The 19,295-nt window shown below is 42.9% G+C and overlaps 2 protein-coding genes across 2 annotated transcripts in view; one reads left to right on the forward strand and one right to left on the reverse strand.

Moving 5' to 3' along the window:
* Positions 1-625: 625 nt before the first annotated feature.
* Positions 626-1,550, reverse strand: LOC120033007 (microtubule-associated proteins 1A/1B light chain 3C-like). Its single transcript, XM_038979293.1, has 4 exons — positions 1,490-1,550; positions 1,353-1,408; positions 1,157-1,263; positions 626-921 (listed from the first exon to the last, which is right to left on the reverse strand). The coding sequence occupies exons 1-4, from the start codon at positions 1,548-1,550 to the stop codon at positions 714-716; spliced, it is 432 nt and encodes a 143-aa protein (XP_038835221.1). The 3' UTR covers positions 626-713.
* A 1,014-nt stretch (positions 1,551-2,564) lies between these two features.
* Positions 2,565-19,295, forward strand: part of LOC120032738 (striatin-like) — a 108,180-nt gene continuing 91,449 nt past the window's right edge. The window contains exon 1 of the mRNA XM_038978925.1: positions 2,565-2,786. Coding sequence (XP_038834853.1) covers positions 2,565-2,786 — 222 coding nt within the window. The remainder of the gene's footprint in view (positions 2,787-19,295) is intronic.

Below are 19,295 nucleotides of genomic sequence, written 5' to 3' on the forward strand. Positions count from 1 at the left end.
GTCTTTTGACCAGATATGTACAAGAACCTAGAGTATAGGAGTCGATTTGGAGGAATTGGGCAACAGGTCCTTCCTTGATAACTGATGCCTCAGAGTCCCTATTGAAGGCAATGTCCAAGACTACACATTTTTGGGAAATTAAATGAAGGAGCATGAGTGACAAAAATAAGTGCAATATGCTGAAATCACTGCACCATGTTTGCTAAAGTGCTAAGTTATCCCAATTTCAGTTTGTGACCAAATATTGTACCACTGAAGTGTTCGCAGCTGCAGATGAGAACTTGTTCTCAACTAGCCTAACTGGTTAAATAAATGTTAAATAAAAATAAATTTTAAAAAAAAGTCCCTTTTCAATAATGAAACATTTTCTCAGCTGCTTTAGGCTGGCATACAAACCAAAAAAGGAAGCAAAACCTCTAAAATAAAAGCACAGATCTACACTTCTTAAACATGTTTAACAAGAAAAACCTACACCTCCCATTTCTATGCGAATTCGTTTTTTAGCCCAAAGTTACATATTGCCGCTTTAAGCAATGTAATACAGAGCATGGTCGTCAAAAGTTTGAAACATTTATTACCTTAAAAACAATATACAAAAACATTGAGTAATATTAAATATCCATATATTGCATTTTATATCTATACACGAAGTTCAGTTATTGGGCCTGCCAAAAGCCGAGGCCTCACATTATCCAATCGTGCAATTTGTCTTCTCAAAGATTTCCAGCAATTGGCAATGACTCCTCATGGATTTCAACACAATTACCAAACATTTCTTGAGAAGCATAGGTCATGTAGAGAAAGCCATCGTCATCTTTATGGTCCTTGTAGACTTGCGCCATGGTAAGAGACATGCTGGCCAGGCCACTATTATTGATGAGCAGGTAGAACGCTTGACTCTGCATCAGAGACATACGATTTCTGAAACGAGAACGTGCAGAAAGTATTGACAGGACGTAATCAAATGTAGAAATTATCTTGCACAAACTCAAGTAATGACAGTCGCGCGCGGCACTCGAGGCTGATTCATAGCAGGTGATAACCAAGTTTGAAATTATGCACGAGTTCAACCAAACATTGAAGACATGATTTAAGTCATGTTAAGCCACGTTAAATAATCACATTTTCAGCAAAACGTTTCTCAAAGGAGACAAACCTTATAATGGTGACAAACTGAGTCATGGAAAGTTCTTGGGGGACCAGGAATTTCGTTTTATCAAGAGGCGGCAAGTACTTCTCCCGTTGATACCTTTCAATTATCACCTGTGTGTGGGTGGAAAGATCACTTTTAGAAGGTGCAAATTCAATGGAACTTCAGGGTAGAATACGGTTTTAGAAATAAGCGAACTTACCGGAATTTTAGTTGGAAACTTTGTTCGGATCCCCGCGACCTCCTGTTTTCTCGTGGCTGTTTGGGATGGAAAACGTGGATGAGATTATAAAGCAACGCATAGCCTAACACATGCAAAGCAATACATTCAATAATCACCAAAGCTTTTTCTCTGCTTGAAGGACTTGGGGTGCTGTGGTTTCTCAAATGGAGGCATCATGTGGGCAAGTGGCTCCTCTCTTCAATTCCTGCTGTCTGATCTAGGCTATAACATTTAACCATGTAGATCAGCCAACAGAAATTAAATAGTGTGGTTGCAGTGACGTATCACCTGATTACCATGGGGTTGTGTCAGCACGCTTCATATGGCTAATGAATTGACCGTGCGTAATGACTCGGCTGTGTGTAAAACCAATCCAAATGGTTAAGATCTAATAAATGACCTGATTGTAATGTTTCATGTAATTGATGTTTGAAAATAAGTCTGTTTGAATTACTAAACATTATATAGAGGTAATTTAGTAATTAAAATATCTTACACACAAATCATATATAGAGGCCTTATAATCTTCTCACACTAAAGTAGGCCCTACATCATGTGTGGGCAACATTTTGTTTAATGTATTTTCGTGGATTTCAAAGGACGTGAAATTCAGTCAGGGGGTCGTGGATGATAGGCTTGGGTGTGTGTGCTATGTAAACAACTCGATGAATGGCTCTATGGAATGCATAGATACATTAATGGAATGTGCTATAATATATGAAATATGGCTACCACAGACACACTTCTGTAGCATACATTATGACATTTTAAATTTAAGTTACAAAAAAATATACTCCGTAGGCCAATTAAAGAAAATGACAGTAAAAAAAAAGAGAACAAGCGCATTTTAGGTTGAAAATGCAGCTATATCTTCTTTGAACTTCAAATTCCATCATACGTAGGATACAACAGTTGTCAACAGCGCATTTATATCCGGTTGGCTTATTCCAGTGTGAATCGTGTAAATCGACCAATGGGTAAAGAAAACACTGGATGTGGGTGGGAGCTGAGTGTGAACGTCATCAATTGACAGCTGGCTGCTCAGACATGAATGTGCCTGCCCAGTAGAGAGAGCTGTAGGTAGCTATTTCCTTTCCATTTCATATCACAGGGGCGGTTAAAGGAAAACCCATCCGTCTGAGCACAGTCGTGCCAGCTTGTGCGAACTGAACCCACACACCTGGCCTGGGCATGGACGAACAGGCAGGGCCCGGCGTGTTCTTTAACAACAACAACAACAACTCGGGTTTGCCAGGCGCTGGCAAAGGACCGCAGCAGCCGGGCGACGTCGGTGGCGGAGAGGCGGCCAGGGCTCATTACAACATTCCGGGGATATTGCACTTTCTGCAACACGAATGGGCCCGCTTCGAGGTGGATAGAGCGCAATGGGAGGTGGAGCGAGCCGAATTGCAGGTAAACCACGTCAAAATGCCCTGCTTATTTTTGGTGGGGGGGTTACGGTGTTGAGTCCGCCCTAGGAAGATTGAAATTTGTGTCAGGAAGCTTACTCGCGCGCTACGGTCTTTGTGGCGAGAACTGCTCGAGCTACGTAGCTACTAGAGTGCTCTTGGTCGGATGACGTTTGTCGCTATAGCACAGGTTTCCCAACCTCGGTCATGGGAAACCCTGTGCTAAGTCGGTTGAATAATATAAAAATGATTCTGATGAACAGTGAAGTTGATTCATGCACTCAATAGTCAGTGACATGAGTCTTTATTGTGCCTTACGACTTCTCTTAAATGCCATGTCGTAAATATATCAGAGGTAAGGCTTTTAGCATAATGTGATGTGCAGGCCTTGATTGAGTTGTAGCTTGCAGTGTAAAAAAATAAATATAAACGCAACAATTTCAAACAATTTACTGAGTTACAGTTAATATAAGGAAATCAGTCAATTGAAATAAATTCATCAGGCACTAATCTTTGGATTTCACATGACTGGTAATACAGATATGCATCTGTTGGTCACAGATACCTTAAAAACAAAAAGGTAGGGGCGTGGATCAGAACCAGTCAGTATGTGGTGTGACCATCATTTGCCTCATGCAGTGTGACATCTCCTTTGCATATAGTTGATCAGGCTGTTGATTGTGTTGATTGGCGGGAACTGGAACATACTGTCGTACACGTCGACCCAGAGCATCTCAAACATGCTCAATGGGTGACGTTTCTGGTGAGTGTGCAGGCCATGGAAGACCAGGGACATTTTATAGATTCCAGGAATTGTGTACAGATCCTTCCGACATGGCCGTGTATTATCATGCTAAAACATGAGGTGATGGAGGCGGATGAATGGCATGACATTGGGCCTCAGGATCTCGTCACGGTATCTCTGTGCATTCCAATTGCCATAACCCCACCGCCACCATGGGACACTGTTCACAATGTTGACATCACCAAACCACTCGCCATCACGTGGTCTGCGGTTGTGAGGCCTGCCAAATTCTCTTAAATGACATTGGAGGAGGCTTATGGTAGAGAAATGAACATTCAATTATCTGGCAACAGCTCTGGTGGACATTCCTTTAGTCAGCATGCCAATCGCATGCTCCCTCAACTTGAGACATCTGTGGCATTGTGTTGTGACAATTGCACATTTTATTGTGACAAGTGGCCTTTTATTGTCCCCAGCACAAGGTGCACCTGTGTAATGATCATGCTGTTTAATCAGCTTCTTGATATGCCACACCTGTCAGGTGGATGGATTATCTTGGCAAAGGAGAAATGCTCACTAACAGGGAGGTAAACAATTTTGTGCACAATTTGAGAGAACATTTCTGGGATCTTTTATTTCAGCTCATGAAACATGGGACCAACACTTTTCGTGTTGCGTTTATATTTTTGTTCAGTGTATGTGAGCGCCTCCAAACATTGCTAACCAAGGGCAGTGCCAAGCTAAGTGCTAGCCTACGCAGCCAATAGTGCGTGGGCGCTAGATCTGCACAATTGTCTAGGCTTGATGTGCATTCCTGATAATACACTTGTGTCCACTGTAGACTGGCTCGTACATAAGGTATCCTCTATTCAGGCTGCGAAGGTATAACTTTCCTACTTAACTAGCTTAAATGGAAAGAAGGTGGGGAATAAACAGGGAAAATATGCATACCTTAGTTATGAAACACAATTTTCCACCAACATTTTTGGATTTTATGACAATTTAGGATGTTGTACACTGTGTTCAGCCAAGGGTGTGCAACATCCAAAATTGTCAAAAAATGGTTCATAAAGAAAGTATGCTTATTTTCCAGTTTTATTCTACCTTCAGGCCATTAAAGCTAGATGATAGTACATTGGCGCTAGATCTGCACAATCGCTGCCTAGGCTAGCTAATTGCGCTCTCCAGAAATGACTCAAGCTTTCTCTGCTGCTCTTACCTATTACATAATTTACAGCACAACTTATGGCTTTTATGATGGTGCATTCATAAATTTCAATAGGCATTTTTTAAATTTTAAAGGGCAATGCTTCATCAGATTCTAAATTAATTATGTGTAACTGTACGTGGCATTTGTGCATCATTTACTTTGAGAATGTTCTGCCTCAATCAAAGCAGGCTTTCATTTCTTTCTTATTGTGCCTTTATGAAGAAGAGCGAATAGGCCTAGATGTCGAAGTTGTATTATCGGTATTGCAGATACCCGGCTGATTCTGGAGTAGGTTTTTTAAATTTTCCTTCCCATTTACTTCAAGTGCTTATCAGTAGTAGAGGGAGCTCATTGGCAAGCGACAAATGAGTGTCAGAACTGCTCAACTGGCATTGAGCAGAAACCAATTTCATATCTTAATGCATTTGTTCTGCTACCATTCCATTATATAGTGTAGTAGCGACCCTGCATTCCATTAAAGTCTTAGCTGAGCAAATGTAAAAATCTAATAGACAGGATATACAGTGCCTTTGGAAGGTATTCACACCCCTTGACCTTTTCCGCATGTTGTTGCAGCCTGATTTTTAAAGTGGAATTTTGTTTTCAGACATTTTTACAAAAATGTAATTAATAAAAAATGAAACACGGAAATGTCTTGAGTCAATAAGTATTCAACCCCTTTGTTATGGCAAGCCTAAATGTGTTCAGGTCAAAAGAAATGTGCTTAACAAGTACCCTAATAAGTTGCATGTACTCACTTTGTACAATAATATACTGAACAAAAATGTAAACGTAACATGCAACAATTACAAAGATTTTGCTGAGTTACAGTTCAGACAAGGAAAACATGTCATTTGAAATAAATTCATTAGGCCCTAATCTATGGATTTCACATGACTGTGTGGGCCTGGGAGGGCATAGGCCCACCCACTGGGGAGCCAGGCTTAGCCAATCAGAATTCGTTTTTCCCCCACAAAAGGGCTTTATTACAGACAGAAAGACTCCTCGGCACCAAATGCTCACTAACAGGAATGTAAACAAATTTGTGCAGAACATTTGAGAGAAATAAGCTTTTAGTTCGTATGGAACATTTCTGGGATCTTTTATTTCGGCTCGTGAAACATGGGACCAGCACTTTACATGTTTTTGTTCAGTGTAGTTCGTAACACTTATTTGAATGATTATCCAATCTCTGGTTTTACCCAACGCATACAATTATCTGTAAGGTCCCTCAGTTGAGTAGTGAATTTCGAGCACAGATTCAACCACAAAGACCAGGGAGCTTTTCAAATGCCTCGCAAAGAAGGGCACTTATTGGTAGATTAGTAACAAACAAAAAAAAGCAGACACTGAATATCTCTTTCAGCAAGGTGAAGATATTAATTACACTTTGGATGGTGTCTCAATACACCCAGTCACTACAAAGATACAGGTGTACTTCCTAACTCAGTTCCCAGAGAGGACGGAACCACTTAGGGATTTCACCATGAGGCCAATGGTGACTTTAAAACAGTTACAGAGTTTCATGGCTGTGATAGGTGAAAACTGAGAATGGATCAACAACATTGTAGTTACTGCACAATACTAACCTAAATGACAAAGTGAAAAGAAGGAAGTCAGTACAGAATAAAAAATTGTCCAAAACATGCGTCCTGTTTGCAATAAAGCACTAAAGTAATACTGCAACAAATGTTGCAAAGAAACTCACTTTTTTTCCTGAATACAAAGCTGAGTACCACTCGGTCATATTTTCAAGCATGGTGTTGGCTGCATCATGTTATGGATATGCTCATCACCTGAAGGACTAGGGTGTTTTTTTGGATAAAAAGAAACCCGAATAGAGTTAAGCACAAAATCCTAGAGGAAAACCTGGTTCAGACTGCTTTCCAACAGACACTGGGAGACAAATTCACCTTTCAGCAGGATAATACTCTAAAACACAAGGCCATATCTACACTGGAGTTGCTTACAAAGATGATATTGAATGTTCTTGAGTGGCCTAGTTACAGTTTTGATTTAAATCAGCTTGTAAATCTATGGCAAGTCTTGGTCAACAACCAATGACAGAGCAAGAGTTGACAAAATAATAATTGGCAAATATTGTAAAATCCAGGTGTGCAAAGCTCATAGACCCAAAAAGACTCACAGCTGTAATCGCTGCCAAAAGTGATTCTAACATGTGGGGGGGGGGGGGGGGGTTGAATACTTATCTAATCAAGATATATTAGTGTTCTATTTTTCATTGGTATTTAAATAATATTTTGAAATGTTCTTTCTCATTGACAGAGTATTTTGTGTAGACCGTAAATATTTTATTTTTTATAATAAAAAAAGACAATGAAATTAGTCCCAATTTCTAAAACGACTAAATGTGGAAAAGGTCAAGGGGTGTGACGAAAGCGTTTTGCTTCTAGAAACTACTGGAGAATAATTGAATTGGACAGAGCAGATGGAGATGTTTCTGAACCTTCGTTAGGGCCCTACTCAACAAGCTGACCTGGAAGTGCCTGTGTTAAAACGTGGGTGGGGAATGCCCACCACAGAGCGCTCAACATTGACTGCACTGAGAGCTTTTTTAAAATGTTTTTTAACGTTAGTTAGTCACTAGTATGTGGACACCGGTGGTCACCCAACTCTCTGTTTCCATGTCCTTGTGCTAGAGTGTTGTGACACACCAACCTGGTCGTATTATTTCGTATTATTCTGTAAGTAAATCCTAGACACTATATTTAGTGTTATATGTTACGTTTTGTATGGTTTGTATTATTTTGTTGATGTGAATCACCCATTTCGTATGACACTACATGACCAAAAGTATGTGAACACCTGCTTGTAGAACATCTCATTCCAAAATTATGGGCATTAATATGGAGTTAATCCCCCCCCCCCCCCCCCCCCCCCCCCTTTGCTCCTATAACAGCCACTCTTCTGGCAAGGCTTTCCCCTAGATGTTGGAACATTGCTGCGGGGACTTGCTTCCATTCAGCCACAAGAGCATTAGTGAGGTTGGGCACTGGTGTTGGGAGATTAGGCCTGACTCGCAGTAGGAGTTCCAATTCATCCCGAAGGTGTTCGATGGGGTTGAGGTCAGGGCTCTGTGCAGGCTAGTCAAATTATTCCACACCAATCTAGACAACCCATTTCTGTATGGACCTCACGTTGTGCATGGGGGCATTGTCATGTTGAAACAGGAAAGGCTGTTCCCCAAACTGTTGCCACAAAGTTGGAAGCACAGAACAGTCTAGAACGTCATTGTATGCTGTATCATTAAGATTTCCCTTCACTAAAACTAAGAGGCCTAGCCCAAACCATGAAAAACAGCCACAGACCATTATTCCTCCTCCACCAAACTTTACAGTTGGCACTTTATTGGGGCAGGCAGCATTCTCCTGGCGTCCGCCAAACCCAGACTCGTCCTCAGTGTGCCAGATGGTGAAGCGTGATTCATCACTCCAGAGAACACGTTTCCACTGCTCCAGAGTCCAATGGTGGCGAGCTTTACACCACTCCAGCCAACGCTTGGCATTGTGCATGGTGATCTCAGGCTTGTTATGTGGCTGCTCGGTCATGGAAACAAAAAGTTATTGTGCTGACATTGCTTCCGGAGGCAGTTTGGAACTAGGTAGTGAGTGTTGCAACCTAGAACAGACAATTTTTACTCGCTTCAGCAATCGGTGGTCCTGTTCTGTGAGCTTGTGTGGCCTACCACTTCGGCTGAGCCGATGTTGCTCCTAGATGTTTCCACTTCACAATAACAGCACTTACAGTTGACCGGGGCAGCTCTAGCAGGGCAGAAATTTGACAAAATGACTTATTGGAAAGGTGCCGTCCTATGACGGTGACATTTTGAAAGTCACTGAGCTCTTCAGTAAGGCCATTCTACTGCCAATGTTTGTCTATGGAGATTGCATGGCTGTGTGCTTGATTTTATATACCTGTCAGCAACGCGTGTTGCTGAAATACCCAAAGCCACTAATTTGAAGGGGTGTCCACATACTTTTTCTTGCCACTGTATATATATACACAAAAGTATGTGAACCCTTTGGAATTACATAGATTTCTGCATAAATTGGTCATCATCAAATTTGATCTGATCTTCATCTAAGTCACAACAATAGAAAAACATAGTGTGCTTAAACTAATAACACACAAATGATTGTATTTTTCTTGTTTATATTGAATACATCATTTAAACATTCACAGTGTAGGTTGGAAAAAGTGTGTGAACCCCTAGGCTAATGACTTCGCCGAAAGCTAATTGGAGTCAGGAGTCAGCTAACCTGGAGTCCAATCAATGAGACAAGAATGGAGATGTTGGTTAGAGCTGCCTTGCCCTATAAAAAACACTCACAAAATGTGAGTTTGCTATTCACAAGAAACATTGCCTGATGTGAACTATGCCTTGAACAAAAGAGATCTCAGAAGACATAAGATTAAGAATTGTTGACTTGCATAAAGCTGGAAAGGGTTACAAAACTATCTCTAAAAGCTTTGATGTTCATCAGTCCACGGTAAGACAAATTGTCTATAAATGGAGTAAATTCAGCACTGTTGCTACTCTCCCTATGAGTGGCTGTCCTGCAAAGATTACTGCAAGAGCACAGCGCAGAATGCTCAATGAGGTTAAGAAGAATCTGAGAGTGTCAGCTAAAGTCTTACAGAAATGTCTGGAACATGCTAACATCTCTGTTGCCGAGTCTCCGATATGTAAAACACTAAACAAGAATGGTGTTCATGTGAGGACACTACGGAAGAAGCCACTGCGGTCCAAAAAAAACCATTGCTGCACATCTGAAGTTTTGCAAAGTTGCACCTGGATGTTTTGCAGGAGAATGTAAGGCTATATGTCCGCCAATTGAAGCTCAACAGAAGTTGGGTGACGCAACAGGACAACGACCCAAAACACAGAAGTAAATCAACAACAGAATGGCTTCAACAGAAGAAAATACGCCTTTTGGAGTTGCCTAGTCAGAGTCCTGACCTCAATCCGATTTGCGATGTTGTGGCATGACCTCAAGAGCAGTTCACACCAGACATCCCAAGAATATTGCTGAAGTGAAACAGTTCCGCAACTACAGAAAACATTTGAGTTTATTGCTGCAAAGGAGGGTCAACCAGTTATTACATCCAAAACCTTTTCCATCCTGCACTGTGAATGTTTACACAGTGTGTTCAATAAAGACATGAAAACGTGTAATTGTTTGTGTTATTAGTTTAAGCAGACTGTGTTTGTCTGTTGTTGTGACTTAGATGAAGATCAGATCAAATTTTATGACCAATTTATGCAGAAATCCTGGTATTTCCTAAGGGTTCGCATACTTTTTCTTGCCACTGTGTGTGTGTGTGTTTTTCTCTGGGCTGGGTCCTATTCGAAATGGCTGCCTTTGTGACCTTTGCTGTCGGAGTTGGACAATAACATCCGAGGATCACCGACAGGCACTGACTGGCCTAGCGTTTTGACCCCGAAGTACTGCTGTTGCACAACACTGGGAATCCATGACATCACATTGAGTGTGTGTGTAAGAGTGGGTTAAAGAATCACTATGAGCTTCTCTCTGCCTCTGCTCCTCCTTTGCCCCAGAGGATGTCTGGCATCATCACCACTTTTCCTTCTCTATTCCCCACACTATAAATACGTTGCAGAGAAGGCGAAGACGGGAGTTGGTGCAGAAAGAAACAACCAATGGGAGAAAGAACCGATCAATGTTCACCAGCTCCTGTTGGGAGATCTCACTGGTTTTTTTTTCTCTTCTTTTCTACATAACCCACACTTCATGTAAGTGCTGGGTCTCTGAGGAAGACAATACATCGGCCTGTTCAGCCTAATTCTTTGCCTTTGCGTGCACTAAGCAGCCCCCCCCCCCCCCCCCTCCATCTGAGATGCCTGTCAGCATTTGGTATTCAACTCCCTCAGATATAGTCCTTTTCCTCGTCCAGAGGCTGCCTGCGTTGTTGGGATCTTTCTGATCTCACGGCTTGTCGTCTTCCGTGTGTTCTTCAATGGCCCATTAAAAACCAGTTTGAGTTTGTTTTTAAGTGACTCATGCCACAGAGCTGACACTGCGAATGTCGTGGCTCCCTGCCCCATCGTTAAAACAGAGCCCTGTGTTTTTCACAGGAGCAAGCTCCCGACTGCCCAGGCTGAATCTCAGGCAGCTATTACCCAGTGCTGGTGAGGTGTGGGAGGGGGTGCCATCCAGTCAGGCATTTCAAACACACACATCCTTGAAATGCTGCCTCCCCAGCATTTTTTTGTGTGTACATACTCCACCACACTGACTAGTATACTAGTTGACGTGTTACGCCTTTTCTGGGTCATCACATTTTGTAATTTCCCCACAAGTGTTTATTCCAATGACTCCCTTCGACCGCCCTGGTACAGTATGTCCATTTGAGAATGTGTGAAAAAGTTCTCTCTGAAGGAGAGTGTGCGTCTCCAATGGCACTCATTCACTATTTAGTGCACTACTTTTTTTTACCAGATACCTATGGGTGCTGGTCAAAAGAATTGCACTTTTAAAGGGAATAGGGTGCCATTTGGGATGTAGTCAGAGAGTGTTCTCTCAGGCGGTTGGGTTTACAGTAGCCCAGCCCCTCCAGCCTATGAGTACCGTAATTTCCGGACTATAAGCCGCTACTTTTTTCCCACGCTATGAACCTCGCGCTTTATACAATGACGCGGCTAATTTATGGATTTTTCCCGCTTTCACAAATTCATGCCGCCAAAAAACTGAGCACCGTCACATAATGTGACGCAAATCGAGCGCGCTCAAACTTGCCATCATTCTGATTACGGTAGTCATTTTGTCACCCTCATCATGGCAAAGACACGGAGAAATGCATATGATGCAGCTTTCAAGTTGAAGGCGATCGATCTGGCTGTTGGAAAGGGAAATAGAGCTGCTGCACGGGAGCTTGGCCTTAATGAGTCTATGATAAGACGTTGGAAACAGCAGCATGAGCAACTGACTCAGTGCAGAAAGACAACAAAAGCTTTCAGAGGGAAGAAAAGCAGATGGCCCGAATTAGAAAATGAGCTTGAAGACTGGGTCAACACACAGAGAGCAGACGGCCGAGGTGTTTCAACTGTGCAGATCCGACTGAAAGCCAAAACAATCGCCACCGCACTGAAGTTTGAGGATTTTAGAGGTGGACCATCGTGGTGTCTAAGATTTATGAGACGTAAAGGCCTGTCCATCAGGGTACGGACGAGTCTGTGTCAGCAGCTCCCTCCCGACTACGAGGAAAAAGTTTCAAACTTCCGTAAATTCACTGATGCAAAGATAGCGGAGCATTCCATCGGCCCGCACGACATCATAAATATGGACGAGGTTCCTCTGACGTTTGACCTGCCTCTCACTCGGACTGTCAACAGGAAAGGCGAATCATCCATCACGCTGAAAACAACTGGGCATGAAAAAACGCACTTCACCTGTGTCCTGAGCTGCACGGCATCGGGAGAAAAGCTTCCACCGATGTTGATTTTCAAACGCATGACGATGCCAAAAGAAAAATTCCCGAGAGGAATTGTTGTGAAAGTCAACAAGAAAGGATGGATGACGGAAAGCCTAATGCATGAATGGCATACGGAGTGTTACGGCAAGCGACCGGGAGGATTCTTTCACAAGAACAAGGCATTACTCGTGTTGGACAGCATGAGGGCCCACAACAGATTCTGTGAAAGAAGCCATCAAGAGGACAAACTCAATTCCAGCTGTGATTCCTGGGGGCACAACAAAGTATTTGCAGCCACTCGACATCAGTGTAAATCGTGCATTTAAGGTGGCGCTCCGTGTTCAGTGGGAGGCTTGGATGACAAGTGGGGAGAAATCCTTCACTAAAACGGGCCGCATGCGAAGAGCAACTTATGGTCAAGTCTGCCAGTGGGTCCTGACAGCGTGGAGCATTGTCAAAAGATCCACTATCATCAACGGGTTTCGAAAGGCTGGACTGCTGCGTGTTGAAGAGGGCAGCATGAGCTCAGCGGGGAATTTGCCTCCGGATGAAAGTGACGAGAGCGACAATGAAAACAATCCAACATCGGATGAAGCAATTCTGAGGCTATTCAACTCCGACACCGAAGGAGATGACTTCAGTGGTTTCAGTGCACAGGAGGAGGAAGATAGTGACCAATGACTTTCTTGGTAGGCTACTGTTTACTGCTATTTTTTTTATTTTTGTTACAAGCCGTGTTTCGTTAAAGCCTAGGTATTTATTTTTGTTACAAGCTGTGTTTCGTTAAAGCCTATTTATTTTTGTTACAAGCCGTGTTTCGTTTAAAAGCCTATTTATTTTTGTTACAAGCCGTGTTTCGTTTAAAGGCTGTGTAAAGTTCATTTGTTTCAATGTACCGGTAGGCACCTGCGGCTTATATACACGTGCGGCTTATTTATGTACAAAATACATATTTTTTAAAAATTCAGTGGGTGCGGCTTATATTCAGGTGCGCTTAATAGTCCAGCAATTACGGTAATCATGTCTGGTATTCTAACGAGAGGCCCACCCTGCTAGCACTATGAACACCATCGGTGTGTTTTGCAGGTGTTTATATCGGAAGGTTCTGTCTGGCACCGTGAACAACTGCAGTATTCATACTTGTTTTGCGGTGTTATTTCTTTGCATTTTATTCCACAATGCATTGGCCTTCAGATGATTTTAAAGATTGCACTTCATGAGTTTCACAACATGAATCATTTTTTACTTCAGAATCACTTTATTTTTTGTCTTTGGACATTCAGTTTTATATGCTGTACACAACACAGTGCCAAAGCCAATGCCGGACCTCCCTCAGTGCGTGGATACTCAATCAGATCGAGCCATTTATTCAAAATGGTAAGAGGTCACAGGCCAATAGTTAGAACAGGTGGCATCAACCAACTCTGCAATCTCAATTATAATTCTGCATAATGTACCTTTCTTTTTCCAAATAACACCTTCTACTTCATGATTTGCAGACCACCGTGCTTTCAGTGTGTTTGCCGTCATATCATGCCACTTAAATTATGCAAAGTTATGTAAATAGTGATAGGCTATGGGGGGAATAAGGCCCGCGGCTACTATTAAAGTATCACTGCTTTGGCGTGTAATTCCATTGCCCCTTTATCTTTTAAGTATTATTTTTCAGACTTTCATCTCACTAACTAAATGATTTTGTCAAGAGACCGCTGTGCAATAGCCTTTGCTGTGTGTAGACATGGTATGCCTAGGATTATGCATAACTGACTGCATGTCAAGGCAAAATCTGGACCTTGCTGTCATAGCGCATACTTCAAATTCCAGATCGCTGGTTTTACGGCTTTCCATCCATTATCCCATGTAATGAGGTAGTATATTATAAGACCAGACTATTATCATTCTGCTGTCTGAGGTATGTTTATCTGCTCAGACTTTGCACATTTCCCATCATGTGATGATGACATGACACGGTGTACTCGCCATACATTCAGGAGATCAATTGACACCAGGCAGCAATTTGTCCACTCTGGGGAGAAGGTGTGGAGTCCATCAGACTGGGACTAGTGCATCTATAAGCAGTCTCTTGACCTCTGGATCGGTGGCGGAGGGGGAGAATTGAGACAGAGAGCGCCCCAGAGGCTGACGGCCTACTCCAGTGGAACTCATCTAGCAGCTCCAGAAATACTTCTGGCCCCGCCACAACATGTCAGGTGTAAATATATCTCATAAACCAATTAGAATTTGGAAATATATTCTCCTGCAATTTGTGTAGTAGAAGTGTGACAGTACGAAGGGTACCTCACCTCAAAGCATGAGAGAATAGAAATAATCCAAATTAGCTAGGTTTCCATCCAAATGGCAACAGATTTTCATGTGAATATGATCTGCATCAAATAAATATGCGCATATTCCCACCAGAGGTGTTTTTCCATCAAACTGACTTGTTGCGGATAGAAGGCTAGGAGTTATGTAGTGCACATAAAAAGCTTTTTTTTCGCTTAAGTTTTCATGTACCGACTATTTTTTTTTATTTCTTTACTCTGCCGATGGTTTTCTTACAAAAACGAATTTGATAAATAGCAAACTTGCCCAAGCTGGTTTTGGTGCATGCTCTCTAGACCAGTGGATACCAAACTGTACTGCATGTGGTCTGCAAATTTAGTTTTTTGTTTAGTTTTTTTTCTTCCAAAAAGAATAACAGTTGGGAATATTAATGGTATTATTAGCATTATTAGCATTACTTTTCACAATGCTAATTGTTTATTAATAGGCCTTTTAATTTGTTACATTCACTGCTATAATTGACAAATTTTGACCGGCAAGATATTTTGTTTTAAAATGTGACTCTGCAAATGTTGGTCCTCGAGCTTTGAACAATGATTTGGTGGCCCCCGGAACGGTAAAAGGTTGGGAAGCACTGCTCTAGACAACAGTTCGCTGGTAAAGTGGACAAGGTATGTTGTATGATGAGACATGGATAAGATTTTTATTTTATAGTAGTCAGCCAAGCACCGATCATCGTGTCTTCAGCCAACAAATAATACCCTGGATATCTTTGAAATTTGCATTAATCATCACCGTGCACTAAACCACCATGTGAAGTTCATCACAATGATCCAAGATGGCGTAGCAGTGCAGACGTGTTTTGTCATTGTCCCGTGTAAATCCTGTGTAAAAAAAAAAAAAAAGAAATAAATAATAATAATTCTAACAAATCTTATTTTTTTGTATATTTTTCAATCTCTTTTTCCATTTTTTTAATTAAATATACCTTACCCAATGTGATACGGATCTGCTATTTTTCAACCTTATAGCTAGAACTTCCATCAGATGCTAACCAGCTAATTAGCTACTAGCTATTTAGTCATTGTTAGCCACTGCTAGCGGCCTTTACCTTTAGCTCAGACATCGTCCGCTTTTAGCCTGAATAATACCCACCAGTCTGCACAGCGCGATATCAACCCTGAGCATATCAGACTGCTTTTCTCCACGACATCACCAGATTCCTGCCGTAAGCTCTGGACCATTACCCCAGATCATCGCAGCTAGCTAGCTGCTACCGAGTGGCCCAACCCCGAAGCTAGTCCTGAGCCAAGCCCATCTCCCGGCCTGCTCAGTGGACCCTATGATCACTCGGCTACACAGCTGATGCCTCCCGGACTCTTCACTAACACGACTAGAAGCCACTACATCTACGGGATTCCTGCCGTAAGCTCTGGACCTTTGCATCGATGTAATTCCGTCCGATGTACCCTCAACTGGCCTTTGTCGGACGTCGGTGAAGACGCTTCTGCTAGCCCCGGCCTGCTAACTTTATGAATCGCCGTGTCTCCCGCTTGTTAGCATATTAATGACTACCTAACGGCTTCCCTATTTCATCTATAGCTGTTCACTGGACCCTATGATCACCTGGCTACATAGCTGACGCCTGCTGGACTTCATTAATCACTGTACTCCATTTTTTGTTTGTTTATTTTGGCCCCAGCCTCGAACTCAGGCCCTGTGTGTAGTTAACTGACCCTCTCTGCCCATTCATCGCCATTTTACCTGTTGTTGTCGTCTTAGCTGATTAGCTGTTGTTGTCTTATCCGTTGTTGTCTTAGCTAGCTCTCCCAATCAACACCTGTGATTGATTTATGCCTCACTTTATGTCTCTCTGTCAATATGCCTTGTATACTGTTTAGGGTAGTTATCATTGTTTTATTTTACTGCAGAGCCCCTAGCCCCACTCAACATGCCTCAGATACCTCTTTTGTCCCACCTCCCACACATGCGGTAAACTCACCTAACATAACTAGTGCCTCCAGAGATGCAACGTCACTCAATGCCTAGGTTTACCTCCACTGTACCAGCACCCTACCATACCCGTCTGTACATTATGCCCTGAATCTATCCTACCACGCTCAGAAATCTGCTCCTTTTATTCTCTGCCCCCAACGCACTAGACAACCAGTTTTGATAGCTGTAAGCCGTACCCTCATCCTACTCCTCCTCTGTTCCTCGGGTGATGTGGAGGTTAGCCCCTGTGTGTCCCCAGGCGCTCTCATTTGTTGACTTCTATAACCGTAAAAGCCTTGGTTTCATGCACGTTAACATCAGAAGCCTCCTCCCTAAGTTTGTTTTACTCACTGCTTTAGCACACTCCACCAACCCTGACGTCCTTGCCGTGTCTGAATCCTGGTGTAGGAAGGCCACCAAAAATTCTGAGATTTCCATCCCCAACTACAACACTTTCTGTCAAGATGAACTGCCAAAGGGGGAGAAGTTAGCCTGCAGAGTTCTGTCATTCTTTCCAGGTCTATGCCCAAACAGTTCGAGCTTCTAATTATTATTATTTTTATCTCCAGAAATAAGTCTCTCACTGTTATAGACCCCCCTCAGCTCACATCTGTGCCCTGGACACCATATGTGAATTGATTGCCCCCCCCATCTATCTTCAGAGTTCGTTCGGTTAGGTGACCGAAACTGGGATATGCTTAAAACCCCGGCCGTCCTACAATCTAAGCTAGATGCCCTCAATCTCACACAAATTATCAAGGAACCCACCAGGTACAACCCTAAATCTGTAAACGTGGGCACCCTCATAGATATATTATCCTGACCAACTTGCCCTCCAAATACACCTCTGCTGTTTTCAATCATTATCTCAGAGATCACTGCCTCATTGCCTGCATCCGTTATGGGTCTGCGGTCAAACGACCACCCCTCATCACTGTCAAACACTCCCTAAAACACTTTTATGAGCAGGCCTTTCAAATCGACCTGGCCTGGGTATCCTGGAAGGATATTGACCTCATCCTGTCAGTAGAGGATGCCTGGTTGTTCTTTAAAAGTCATTTCCTCACCATCTTAAATAAGCATGCCCCTTTCAAAAAAGGTTGAACTAAGAACAGATATAGCCCTTGGTTCACTCCAGACCTGACTGCCCTCGACCAGCACAAAAACATCCTGTGGCGTACTGCACTCGCATCGAATAGTCCCCACGATATGCAACTTTTCAGGGAAGTCAGGAACCAATATACACAGTCAGTTAGGAAAGCAAAGGCTAGCTTTTTCAAATAGAAATTTGCATCCTGTAGCTCTAACTTCAAAATGTTTTGGGACACTGTAAAGTCCATGGAGAATAAGAGCACCTCCTCCCAGGTGCCCGCTGCACTGAGGCTAGGAAACACTGTCACCACCGATAAATCCACGATAATTTAGAATTTCAGTAAGCATTTCTCTATGGCTGGCTATGCTCTCCTCCTGGCTACCCCTACCCCGGCCAACACCTCCACACCCCTCACAGCTACTTGCCCAAGTCTCCCCATCTTCTCCTTCACCCAAATCCAGATAGCAGATGTTCTGAAAGAGCTGAAAAATCTGGACCCGTACAAATCAGCCGGACTAGACAATCTGGACCCTCTCTTTCTAAAATTATCCGCTAACGTTGTTGCAACCCTTATTACTAGTCTGTTCAACCTCTCTTTCGTATTGTCCGAGATTCCTAAAGATTGGAAAGCTGCCCCGGTCATCCCCCTCTTCAAAGGGGGTGACACTCGAGACCCAAACTGTTACAGACCTATATCCATCCTGCCCTGCCTTTCTAAAGTCTTCGAAAGCCAAGTTAACAAACAGATCACTGACCATTTCGAATCCCACCGTACCTTCTCCGCTGTTTAATCCGGTTTCCGAGCTGGTCATGGGTGCACCTCAGCCACGCTCAAGGTACTAAACGATATCATAACTGTCATCGATACAAGACAGTACTGTGCAGCAGTCTTCATCGATCTGGCCAAGGATTTCAAATCTGTAAATCACCGTATTCTTCTCGGCACATTCAACAGCCTTGGTTCTTCAAATGACTGCCTCGCCTGGTTCATCAACTACTTCTCAGACAGAGTTCAGTGTGTCAAATCGGAGGGCCTGTTGTCCGGACCTCTGGCGGTCTCTATGGGGGTACCACAGGGTTCAATTCTTGGGCCAACTCTTTTCTCTGTATATATCAATGATGTCACTCTTGCTGCGGTGATTCCTTGATCCACTTCTACGCAGATGACACCATTCTGTATACATCTGGCCCTTCTTTGGACACTGTGTTAACAAACCTCCAAACGAGCTTCAATGCAATACAACTCCTTCCGTGGCCTCCAATTGCTCTTAAATACAAGTAAAACTAAATGCATGCTCTTCAACCGATCGCTGCCCGCACCCGCCCGCCCGACTAGCATCACTTCTCTGGATGGTTCTGACAACTACAAATCCCTAGGTGTCTGGCTAGACTGTAAACTCTCCTTTCAGACTCATATTAAGCATCTCCAATCCAAAATTAAATTTAGGATCGGCTTCCTGTTTTGCAACAAAGCCTCCTTCACTCACGCTGCCAAACATACCCTCGTAAAACTGACTATCCTACCGATCCTCGACTTCGGCGACGTCATTTACAAAAGAGCCTCCAACACTCTACTCAGCAAATTGGATGCAGTCTATCAGTGTCCTACGTTTTGCCACCAAAGCCCTATATACCACCCACCACTGCGACCTGTATGCTCTCGTCGGCTGGTCCTCGCTACATATTCGTTGCCAGACCCACTGGCTCCAGGTGATCTATAAGTCTTTGCTAT

The sequence above is a fragment of the Salvelinus namaycush genome, chromosome 39, assembly GCF_016432855.1.
Source record: "Salvelinus namaycush isolate Seneca chromosome 39, SaNama_1.0, whole genome shotgun sequence".
Classification (NCBI taxonomy): domain Eukaryota; kingdom Metazoa; phylum Chordata; class Actinopteri; order Salmoniformes; family Salmonidae; genus Salvelinus; species Salvelinus namaycush.